Raw genomic sequence first — 12,703 nt, forward strand, 5'->3', positions numbered from 1 at the left:
AAGATCCAGGTGAAAGGAACTTTTTCAAAGAGCTGTTACTTTATATGTCATTGAAAAAAGTTTTATTACAAACACTACAACAGACTTATCTGCACAGGAAATAAATTTGGTTTTGCTTTCTTGTGTTGCCCCATACGTTCCACTTCCCTTTGCTGCACAGGCAGTGATCACTGGCAGCCCAGCGACGCTTCAGAAACCCCACAGAGAAGCTGATGAATTTTTAGCACGGAGTCAGGGCAGCCATGAGGAGTTCCATTTTATACACAAAGTTACGCCCTTCCATTTTATTCCACTGCACCTCCTTGAACGGCCCACGAAGATGATTCCACTTGTTGTCCTGCAGGACATCACCTTTGGGGAGATCCTTGCACTGACTCCGTGGAAACTGAACCATAACTTTGCTGCCGCTCTCCGGACCATTACGTACTGCGAGGAACAGAGATCTGGATGAGCATTTTTACACTGTAGGAATCCCTGATACTAAATACCCTTCCTCTTGTACACTACACGTTATTCCTACCCAAGTCCAAACACAGTGAAAGCAAGCAAGGGAAATTAACTTATTTTTGGGGGGGTTAATTTTTTTCTCTTTGAATTTGCTCTCTCTCATCTCCCACTTCTCCCTGATTTTGTTGCTTTAGCACTGTACATTATTGGTTAGAGCAAACCAGAGAAACACTTGACAAAAAAACCCACCCGCATGTACCCCTTACAAACGCACTTATTTTTCGCTAACGATGCCAGGAAGGGCAAAGGGTTTTTTTGCCAACTCACCAATCCCCACCATTCTGCTGAAAAATGTAATTAAAAAATGTATCATTTCCAGTGGATTTATCTCAAAGGGACAGGAATTAATGCACTGAGGATAGCTGTTTATTTTAAACACAAAATTCTGCAAGATTGCTGGCGGGGTGGTGCTGTTCTATTGGCTTGGATTGGTTTTGTGTTTTGACATTGCGGGAGGAGGGGATTGTTCATTTGTTTGTTATTTAAATAGGCTGTTAGTGACATAATGCTTATCTTTCCCCTTACCCACCAGGTTAGCTTTCTACACAGAGATGACTATCAGGCTGACTGAACATAATTTCTCCTTCATAAATCAAAGCTGACTATTGCCCATCACCTTCTTCTCCTTGACATGTTTGGAAGCTGCTCTGGGACTGTTCTTTTTGTCTCATCTTCCCAGTATCTGGGATGTGGCTAACCAAACTGTACTTCCCCTGATCCTCCTTTTGGAATTTAGGATGTGACGTTTGCTTTCTTCTACTCCTCAGGAACCCTTCCTGATCCCCATGAACTTCCACGGATGATTGAGCAGCCTCACGATGACATCAGCCACCTCCACCAGCACTCGTGGATACATCCCACCTGGTCCCATGAACTTGGGTGTGTCTAGTTTGTTCGAAGGTTCTCTAACTTGACCCTCCTCTACTGAGGGTAAGTTGTCGTTGCTCTGGAATTTCCCATGGGTGTCAGGAAAAGCAAAAAAGTACGAAGTACCCTGGCCTTCTCTCTGTCTTGTGCCACCAGGGCCACTCCTCATTTAACACCAGGCCCACATTTTCTCTGTTCTTTCTTTCGCTGCTAACATACCTGCTGAAGCTCTTCTTGTTGCCCTGTGTGCCCCCCATCAGATTCAAATCCAGACAGGCTTTAACTTTCCTACCCCCATCAATGCATGCTTGGACAGTCTCTCTGTCTTCCTCACAGGTCAACAAATCCCGCTTATAATCTCTTGCAGATTCCTTTTTCTGTCATGAGTTTAGTCAAGAGCTCCCTGGTCATCCACACAGATCTTCTGTCACCTTTGCACAACCTCCTGCACATAGGAACGACCATTCTTGAGATTGAAAGAGGTGATCCTCGAACAAAAAAGTAATCAACTAGTTCTCTGGGACCCCTCTTCTCTCCATCCCATAGAATGGAATCCTACAGAATTCTTCCAAGATCCCTGAAAAGACCAAACTGTTCTCCAGAGTTGTGATCCTGTTCTTTGCCTTGTTTCTTCTCTCAGGATCTTGATGGTTTCCGGAATCTAATTTTTCTATGCTAATTCTAAGAAATATTTTCAAGCCTGTGTAAATTAAATCAGGTTTACCTTAAGTAGCTTACTGGGCAAAGTATTGATTCTATTTAGGTGTCAGTTACATACACAAAAGAGATTGTTTCCAGAATATTCTGCTACAAATTGAGATCATTCTATAGAAGTCTAGAGGCTATCTCAGAAAGAGACTTACAAAGCTCGTAGAATTCACTCCAGGAATTTTTTTAAGACTTTCTCTACACTTGCAACAGAAAACACTACCTGAAATGGCATAGTCTCCATTTGGCGATGCTACAGTTATCGCTGATGCGTTGCCAATGCTCTCCACAGGCCCCAGACCAACGTGGTTACTGAAACTCAGCACGTGCCATCCCATAACTTTTGCAAGCTGCTGAACTGCATGTACTTGGTGCTGTGACATCTGAAAGGGAACGAAACATTTGTCCTCAGTTCAATATCTGCACACCATAGGAAGAATTGCTTACTTTTTCTTCTGCTGTCCGGTAGTTATTTATAAAAGTGACTTTGTGTTCTAAGTTCTCTAGTTTCACAGGAATCTTTTTTTGTACCACATCGGCTATATAAGTGCTAACAGAGCTTTGTGTTACTTGAATTTAGACTAGTTCCTTTGCAGACAGAGACCACTGTATTAAGCACACTATGGAGTTAGGTGAATTTTTCATAGGTATACAGGCTTATGAATTTTATTTAAGTAGTGCTTTCAATTCACGAAAAACTTTATTTAGGTCTCAGGAACTAATTCCGAGTGATACAAACAAGATTTTGAAATAGTCCTTTATTTGAACAGAAATGAAACCTCTGCTGTAAAACATATAAAGCCTCTGAGAGTGTTATCATACCAAACTCAGGAAGAAAAAGAAAAAATAGGTAAGGTTCTCAGATGCATGTTAAGGGTCACGTGTAAGCACGGAGCTTTTAACAGCTTAAAAACTTAAGTCTTCATACAGAAAAACAGCCTTTAACACTTGTAACAAGGAAGTATCCAGCACCATTCAGCGTTTCCCTGTGAACAAGTCTGAAAACGACCAAAAAGAGATACCCTCAGCAGAATCTGTTTCAACTTGTTTTCTGTTCTGGAGTTTCGTCTAACTGCAACAGGCCAATCCCTGTTATTAGAGACGTGTGTTTTGACTGTAATGCATAGGAAGAAGACTGTAATTTCTGAATAAAACCAGCAGCTTGCTGTAAGCAATTAAGAAAACCCAGTTCATTCAAATATCAGCTGATTTAGTAATGGCTGATGCAAAGTGAACATTAACAAGACAATGTTGAAATGACAGTAATTGCAGGCTCATTAAGATCTCTACTCTAGACAGGACTTGGTTACAGTAAGTTTCATACATTGAATACCTTTTTGTCTGCTCTGACTCACACTGACTTGTTCTCAAGTAAGCAAAAGTCTCAGTGCTCCCATGAGTAGCAGAAAGAAATGTATTTTAATGAAAGGAAAAAAACTGTTATTACTACTGACCATAGTAAAAACCGGCATTGTATTTTAGTACCAGTTGCTAAAGTCACTGTGCAAACACACTGCAAAATTCAGTCACCTATCTTCTTGTTTTCACTACCTTTATTTGAAGCATTCTAACATTTTTTACATAGCTAAAGATGAGATTCTCACTTCTTATGTTTCCCACACACTACACAGGAGGAAGGAATAATGCATATGAGTCTACCTGAGATAAAAGGAAATCCTGCAGTTCTTGCTCTTGGTGAGACAATGTAATAACTCTTCCATCTCTGTGCACAACTCTGATCTGCTCAACTCCAATGTTCAGCTGTAGTTGAATGGATCTTTGAAGACAAGATGTAAACTTACTCAAAATGCATCACCACAGTCAAGAAAACAGGAAACGAAGAACATGGAATCTTTCCCATTCATTGACAAGAAGTCCCAGATCAGGACATGGAATACAACAGCAACTCCAAACACTTCGGTTTCACTTGTCACAATAGCTCCCTCCGTACGGCGGGGGACGTAGCCCGTTGCATGTTCCCAGACCTGGCCCACTGCTTGTTCAGATCAAGGAACCTCCTGAGGTGCCTCCCAGCTCCCTGCTTGCCACTGTACCCAACCTTCCTCCCAGAGAAAATGGTGTCTACGCGGGGCTCGTTCTACCCTACAGCCAAGACTCGGGCAGCAGATCTACTCTGGAACTGAGACTGCAGATTGCACCAACGACCGCAGTCTGCTCCACGCTGCGGACACAGCCGGAGAGGGCTGCTCAAAAAAGGAAGAAACAACCAGGTCATCCACCATTGGCACGTTACTCAGCTCACCGCTGGTCCGCATGCAGACGTTTGTTTTTGGAACACGAAATCTCTTCTTTTGACGTCAACATCCCTAACTAACAGCATGAATTACATGAGTTCAGTATTTCAGGACCTGTGCAATCAAGCCAGGACTGAGCACTGACTCGCTCTCCACAACCAGACAGGAAGTTTAGAATCCAGCACAGAAAAAGATACTTCATATCCAGCTATCTCTATCAAAATTGTGTTCGGTTTTTGGCACCTCAGGAAGGACACTGAGGTGCCGGAGTGTGCTAACGAAGGGTCTAGAGCACAAGTCTTATGAGGAGAGGCTGAGGGAACTGGGGCTGTTTAGCCTAGAAAAAAAGGCGGCTGAGGGGAGACCTTCTTGCTTTCTAGAACTACCTGAAAAGAGGTTGTAGAGAGGTGGGGATTGGTCTGTTCAACCAAGTAACAAGTGACAGGACAAGAGAAAATGGCCTCAAGTTTTGCCAGAGAAGGTTTAGATTGGATATTAGGAAAAGTTTTTTTACTGAAAGGGTTATTAGGCATTGGAATGGGTTGCTCAGGGCAGTCATGGAGTCTCCATCCCTGGGTAGTTAAGAGTTGTGCAGACATAGTCCTTAGGGACATGATTTAGTTGAGGACTTGTCAGTGTCAGGTTAATGATTAGATGATCTTAAAGGTCTTTTCCAATCTGGGCAATTCTGTGATTTTGTGAAAGCTAAATCCATCCTTAAACGGCCCCTTTTCACTTTCAATTCCTTCTTTCTAAGGAAACTGGTCTAGTTAACAACTTATGAAGTTTCTTCATTAAAGTGTAGAGCGGGTGAAACGTTTTCTTAGGTCGGCTGTTCCCCCCACAACTCAGAAAACAAACACTTGCACACAAGTAGTGGGCTCCTACTCATCTGTCTGCAGAGAATCTAAACAGGTAAAACACAGCTTGAATATACTCCAGCCCTGCTCCATACTTCTACAACTAGAAAGGTACATGCATTTTCATACTTACTTGCAGATCTGTTCGTATCCTTGAGAAGTTATCAGAACTTTAACACTGGATTCATAAACATCATTTATATTGGACCAGTGGGCCTGAATCTGAGGATCCTCAATACGACTGGCCAGGCTGTCAATGGTTCGAGCAGTCCTAGAAGATAAAAGACATATTCCAGGCACAATAACCTAGACAGTTTGTGCTGTGATATTGTTTAAGGGCAATGAGTGGGTTATAAGTTTGTGGGGTTTTTTTGTGGCACACCAAAAAAAGAACTATGTGGATCAAAGTTCTATTTCAACACCATTGTGGTGCTAATGAAGCACATTGGTTTAGCCTGTACATTTCATATACATCCTGCAGCAGCAGTAAAGCGGTATTGCTCAGTATTGGTTACTGTATGCCAAAGAACATTAAAAAAAATTACTTACGCAGTTTAAGAAAACTAGGGACAATTACCAGAGCATACATCAAAACCGACACACAGACCTCGAAGAAGTCTGATTGATTTTATGTTTTTGCTGAGTACTGCTTGCTCATATTTTATGCTACCAGTTCTTAGTACTTAAAAATAAAGATTATCTTAACAGTGAAGGAAGTAGCCAATTTTAAGAACGCTCAGTTGTATTCCACTCAATAGTACATTTCAACTTTAACAAGAACAGCTTGTGACCTACCTGCGTCTCAAAAATATATGTTTTGCCTGCTTTATTATCTTTTCCAGAAGTCCTTCATTTGACTGTAAAGAACTGATATCATTTTTATCAAAAGCCTGGGGTCCTGCCAGTCTCATTCTCTTGTGGCCAAAAGGTGCACTAGCTGGATGTGGCATCACTGTTGAGCTCAGGGTTTGCTTGTGACACTGCAACAAACATGTTATAAAAGGAAGTGGTCAAATAATGTATCTGCAAGAAATAATACGATATATGTACTACATGAGGGTTTTTTTTAGCATATGTAAACTAGTATATAAACTTAACAGCACTTTAAAGCCAGCTTTGCACATGTTTTTGGCCCTTGTTTACGCAGCTCTTTCAAACCTTAAAAGAAGTAATTTTTTTTTAAAAAGTGCTAGCTAAGAAAAATTAGGTAGTATCGCAGGAGCCCCTACTAATAAGACTGCCTTGTATACATCTCTGGAGACAGACAGAATGGTCAGACAAAAATATAGGAGGCATTTTAGATGCAAAAAAAAATGAGGTACAACAAGATTTAGCAACCTGTTCAAAGCCAAGAAAGGGAATTCACAGGGCTGGGCACTGAGCCAAAGCTTCATGAAATCTAGTTCAGTGTTTAAAACATGGGCCTATTCCATACAACTGCATGACCTGCAGAGCTGTGCTCTAAGGAAATGAACACCCTCTGGAACAGTTTCACAACTGCTTAGATGCCTAAAATTGTGCTTCTTTCCTCAACAGCCGCAACCACAGCCTTCTACCCTTGATCCTTCTGCTAGATTATATGAGACTCTAAACCACTGGAGCAGAGTCGTGGATCTCAAAAGAAGCAAAGTTTTTATGGTAATTGATTGTTCTTTCTTCATGGGAATATGGTCTGAACAGATGCTCCCTTATGGTATTTGACAAACACTAATTAGGCACAATGAAAAAAAGAGCAATTGCTGAACTGTACTGGAAAAAACCTTACACGGCTTTGCTGAAGTGAGCACTGAGCCTGAGGTTAAAGTAAAGAACTCGCAGTCCATGAAAGCATTAACTGGAACTTCCCTGACCCCTAACACAGAACAGCCGGTTGCCTGACACAAATGGATAGAAAGAGACTGGCCTCTGGTGGCGCTTTGTTGTTACTACTACATAGAAGATGTATCAAAAGCTCAAAAGCTCTTCAGTACTTGGCCATAAACGCCTTACCTCTCTGATCAGCTGGTGTAAATTATGTTCGAGAACATAGAGATGATCCTCTGGATTCTGTTTTTCCGAGGCAGCCTTCTGCGACTTTTTGTCATTGGAAGAGTGACACAGAGAAATGGACAACTGCAAACCTGTACAAAGGAGATTAAAAAAACCACAAAACCAAAACCAAAACTGAAAACACTGACTTTTTTCAAGGAGGCTACTGAAAACTGCTTTTCTTCACGTTGTATAGTCGGCAGTCTTACAACCAGTATTCATCGCATCAGAGAAAAATCAAAGAATGATGATGGAGAGCTACTCACCAAAGTGCTGACAGGCCAACTAACTCATCAGGTGCTTTTCACAGCAATTTCTATGACTCAATCCTCCACAAAAAGAAAAAGTTCCCCAGGACTCCACTCCTTCCCCAAACGAGGAATGAATTACCACCATACGCATTTTAAGCACATGATACAATCAGTTGTGTACCCCTTGTAAGAACAGAGGATTCACCAGCTGACTCTGACATCTTCACGCTGTTTAATTATCCTCACCGAAATATATGAACCTGCATTCTTCTGAAGACCCAGGAACCCAAAGTCTCAACTTTCACTTGTGTGCAAGCCAGGAGCAATGACTTACGCACAGCCCCACGCTGCCACGTGCATGTGACATTACATTTGACAGCTTTAAGTCCTACTGACAAAAACCACAAAGGAAAACAATGCAAAAATCCACACAATAAAATATGAGTAAATCAGAAACTAAAGTGCACTAACTAAATGTTTTTTGTAATTAGCAAGCAAAATCTAAATTTTGGGAAATTCTGTTTTCAAAACCTTTGAACAAGACGACTATTAGTTTGTTGTTTTTTTGCTAAGGAACAGAGCATTAAAAAAGGTCATAGCAATTAGAATTTCAGTTCATGTTTAAGAAAATAATCATAGAACAAGAAGTCTTAAAAAGTCTCCTACCTGGGAAAGGCTGGGAGATTATCTGATTTTTCACAACAATGTGAGGAATTTGTGATTTAATTTGAACAGCTTCTCGTGACAGCTGGGCAAAAATTTCTTTGCATAAAAGAACATTCTGTGCAGTCTCCAGCTTTGTCTGCCAACCTGAAAAATAACAAACCAACGTTCGCAGAAGAAACACGTAAAGAGAAGCTAAGCTGTCTTTTTGTTCCGATACCACATACTGTGCAGCTGCTGTGATAAGGTAGTCGGTATTTTCTATCCAAATTATTTTCAGAATTTTCCCTCTCTTAAGTAAGCACTTTAAGATAACACTAATGCATTTTACCCTGGTTTTACATATAAGTGTACTGTGAACTGCAAATACCCTCCAGGAGGCAACTGCCTACTCCATTCCCAGGCCTTTACTTATGAACCTCTGCTTCTTAAGTTGCGATTTGCTTTCAGCAACACTTGTAGCTTTATGAAAATCACTCTACAATGAGCTGCCAAATACTGCTAAAATTCCTGTGTGTGCTTTCACAGGATTTATAGGCCCTAAAATTCTTGGAAGATACCGGCCTGAGCAAGCACACAAGCTCAATGTCGTACCCTGAATACCACATGAAACATCACCATAATACAGCACCCTGTCTGCGTCCAAGACAGCCCAAGCATCTGTGTCACAGACCACAGGGAAATAAAATCCTGCCAGTTCTTTTTAATTCTAAAGAGTAAAGGATGAATTTTCAGTCTGCAAGGTTTGCAGCTTCACATACTGGCACGGATCAAATGAATCAATCTGCTACGGGCCAGGTGAGCTGTTGGTAGTTAAAGCACATAGTCCCAGCACAGCTTCAGGGACAGATAAAACACACGAGCCACAGAAACAAATGATGCATTTTGGGCAAAATTAAAGAGTGAAGGGGCAGTTGTTCAGTTCAGTTGAACTGGCTGAAACAAAACACCTTGGTTTGCACTTGGTTACGTGCTCAAGCTTTTTCATGACTAACAAAAGGTGCTCTGGAATGCTTACAATACAATCCTAGCAATTTTGTTTCAGAAACATAAATATACATGAAAAACTGACAGACTATGCTTTGAAAGTATCAGATTTCCAAAGGTCAGGGAGCATCTAAATGAAAAATTTCAGTTTAAATATGAATACTCTTGTTCACTCTTCTTTCAAGCTATATGCTCAAATTTTCATATAAACATCATATGTAAACCCATTTCTTGAGAACATGTGCAAAAATCAGCATATACCTGGTTTTGATTTTGGCATGGGTCTTTTAAAGAGATTGACTGTCCCAAGGTCACCAATGTCTGGAGCTTGTTTCTGAATAGAAACCTGGGTTAAAGAGAACATTATTTCATGTTTGTTCCTTGTTGCAAGCGTACAAACACCAAAATAAAACCCATACTCAAAGATTAAAGTTTCTCTGGCAAACCTTGATATAGGCCGATCCCTCTAAATCACTTGGAATTTGAACATCCAAAGGACAGTAATCCTCAGGGATCTTTTTATCCAGATCAATGTCTGTGTTCTTTATCACTTCAAATGTGCCATGATGAAGAAAAAGGGAACCTAAGAAAGGAAGGACAAAGACATATGTACTATATATAGAACATCTTCTACAAATAATGAAGCTCATTAACTCTGTTTTGGAAGAATATGTATTTTTAAATCTATGTGTTACACTTTACAGTAATTTACTAAGTAACAATAATTATCGGAAAAAACCACAAGAGTATTTCAAAATGTTGTCAGTAGATGCAAGGAAGGAGAAAAATAAAGGTATTTGGTTAAAACAAGACAAAAAGTCAACTGTCTGAAGTTTTGCAAGGAAGTAGTTAAAGATGCAAGATTTGAAGGAATCTTTGTAGGAATTTGAAGGAAGATGTGAAGGCGCAAAACCAGCGATGGTTTGCTTGCAGTCTTAAAACTACAACAATGTTCTGTCTGTAAAAAACAACTGTAGAGCAAATCATTCAGGTGGGACCAATAAAAGCAGATGCCCATGTCTGTCCTAGCTGCATCCCTTTTAAATGCAGGGCACAGCCCATCTAGTTTAGGATAACTAAACTAAGACACATCCTGCATTACATCTACCACTCCCTCATGACCACAAAGCAAACAGCCCTAAATTTGTCCTCACTCTCCTTCACCGACGACAGCAGGAGCTCCAACATAACTGGTTCAGACGCCTGCTTTGTATCTGCATCGTAGGTTTTGTGAGATCCTGTGTTCACTCTTTCACTCCGTTAGAACTCTGGGCTGGTTACCCCCTCTAACTGTAATCCCTGAATTAATGCATGGCTTTAGTTCCATTCTCACAAGTGTAGGAATAATAGATACAACAAATCTATCTTTGATGAGGCTCTTTTAGTTTTAGACAGTCCTCCAAGGAGCGTGGAGTTAGATGTGGTGATCCTTGGGAGTCCCTTCCAACTTGAAACATTCTACGAACTTCGCTCAGAGGAAAATGCAACATACGCTCTTTTTTTTTTTTTAAAAATGCTTTACAGACCAAATACAGATAAAAGCCAAAGTTTTACCTGTCAACACAACAACTACACTGCCAACACAGAACTGTTTTCATAACGTAACCTTTACTAGAATCTTACACAGTTGCCTTTAGAATCACTTTCTAGGTTGAGGAGCACATGGTATTTTTCCTGATAATAAAACAGGTTTCCTGCTTTCATAACCTTGTCTTGTAATGGCAATAAACTTTTATTAATTATATTATGAATTGTTAGATATATTCCATCTGGTTTTCCAGTTACAAAAAAGAAATATTCATAAAACACTGTGAAGGGTTAGGGCTGGACTCTCCAGAAATGATAGATGTTCTCCAATAACCTGTCTTCCTCCCCAAAGAGGAAAGGAAAGGGGATAAGACCAAGAGATTTACAGATTGGAAAAGAAAACTGAAACAGCACCAATTAGCAATAGTAGAACTGATAAGGAAATAATAAAAATAATGAAATATGTACAAAATCGATATTAAACCAAAATCCCGCCTCCCCAGTAGCAATCCCCACTGATGCTGCAGAGCAGGTGGCACTGGGGAAGCCCCAGGTGCAGCAGCAGATGGGAACTGGACACAGGAGCTGGATTTGGGAACTCAGGATCAGGATCAAAGGCAGAAGATCAGATGAAGATCTCCTCAGAGACCAGCTGCTGAAGAAGTAACTTAGCCCTCAGCTTTATACTGCATATGACGTATATGGAGTGGAAAGGAATACTCTTGTTGGGTCGGGTTTGGGCCACCTGCCCTGTCTGTTCCTCACCAGAGGTGTGATCTTTTTACTTCCTTGTGAGCCCTTTAATTCTCACCACCTCCAGTGTTTTACACAAGACCCAGCAGTGACCTTGGTGACTACAGGAGCAAGTATAACAAGAGCCTTTCTGCATCCCAATCCCTGGCAATAGCTGTAAACATCAGGTGTTATCACTTCTAGGAGCAGACACTGTCTGCAAAAACATGCTGCTGACTTCAGAAAGTGCTGCCTCTTAGAAGAGACTGAGCTGAAAAGTAAAATCACTGAACAGAATTGGTTCTGTTTTAGCTCAAACCAAGACAAATGTAAGTGTCCATTCTTGAGAAAAACCAAAACCCCTGCTGTTTACCTGCACTTCTGTAGCTCAGATCACCAAGAATTTTGTCTCCCACTTTTCTCAGTTTCCAGTGTTGTCTCAGTCTTAGCAGTTCAGAGTTGAAGTCTCTTTGTCGCTTATTTTCCTGGTTTTCTGCAACCGATTTGGATAATCTCTCTGCACCTTTCAACAGGATTTGAGCTGCTCCAGCTAATGACTTCTTTTTTGAAATCAACTGAAGAAACTGAGGATTCTAGTAACAAATAAAGAGAGAAATTTTGTGTATCTCAATCCTCCAAAAACTGAACTGACAGTGAGTGATAACTTAGGTTTCAGTAATTATTCAGAGTAACTTTCCTAACAGCATTATAAGGCAAAAGTAGCACTTTGACTTACACCTTCAGTAGATGCATTTAAGTCAGCCTCACCTGCCATTCTCAGCCTTCCCTTGATCTACAAAGCACTGTCTCAGCACATCACAAGGAACATTTCACTAAATCTTTTACGTACTGTAGGTTAAAACTTCCAGTGAAATAAAATCTTCACAGACAAGCCATAAGAACAGCACAACTAATTACAACATACCTGTTTTGGAGGAAGGGGATCCTGCACAACTGGGTCTAAAGTCATGAACTTTTTATCCTTGACAATACTAAGAACATCGTAGAGCACACACATCTCAGTCAGGGCGCTCCTCAGGTTGTTCCTCACTGAATCCCATGGCCACAGGGACGGCTGAAACTTCACTAGCCCTAAAAAGAGAAGGGAAACAAAGGATCGTGAAGAGATACGGGGCAGCGCTCATTCCTTACCCACAGGGAGATGGTAACAGCACAAAACGTGACGCTGTCGTGTGACGCCGGGATCCTTCCCGCTCCACCACAGCAATTCGCGGGGACTCGCTCCCGAATACCGCGACTGGCGGCGGGAGGGCAGGAGGGCCAGGCCTCCCTGGGCCGCTGCCCGGCGAGGGCGCTC

At 41.1% G+C, this 12,703-nt stretch overlaps 1 protein-coding gene across 1 annotated transcript; it reads right to left on the reverse strand.

Moving 5' to 3' along the window:
* MED17 (mediator complex subunit 17) lies at positions 1 to 12,469 on the reverse strand. The gene is made up of 11 exons (XM_009874540.1): positions 12,311 to 12,469; positions 11,759 to 11,978; positions 9,573 to 9,709; positions 9,388 to 9,472; positions 8,143 to 8,286; positions 7,187 to 7,317; positions 5,993 to 6,177; positions 5,331 to 5,468; positions 3,742 to 3,859; positions 2,306 to 2,465; positions 1 to 426 (listed from the first exon to the last, which is right to left on the reverse strand). Exons 1-11 carry the CDS (start codon positions 12,401 to 12,403, stop codon positions 221 to 223), a joined length of 1,617 nt encoding a protein of 538 aa, XP_009872842.1. The 5' UTR covers positions 12,404 to 12,469; the 3' UTR covers positions 1 to 220.
* Between the last annotated feature and the right edge of the window lie 234 nt (positions 12,470 to 12,703).

Source organism: Apaloderma vittatum, unplaced genomic scaffold (assembly GCF_000703405.1).
Source record: "Apaloderma vittatum isolate BGI_N311 unplaced genomic scaffold, ASM70340v1 scaffold33628, whole genome shotgun sequence".
Taxonomy (NCBI): Eukaryota; Metazoa; Chordata; class Aves; order Trogoniformes; family Trogonidae; genus Apaloderma; species Apaloderma vittatum.

Coding starts and splice junctions, on each gene's coding strand:
- MED17 (XM_009874540.1), bottom strand. CDS start 12,403: ATGTGTGTGCTCTACGATGTTCTTAGTATTGTCAAGGATAAAAAGTTC. Junction 2,466..3,741: donor AGGATTTCCTTTTATCTCAG/GTAGACTCATAT, acceptor GTTCCCTTTCAG/ATGTCACAGCACCAAGTACA. Junction 427..2,305: donor TGGAGACTATGCCATTTCAG/GTAGTGTTTTCT, acceptor TGTTCCTCGCAG/TACGTAATGGTCCGGAGAGC.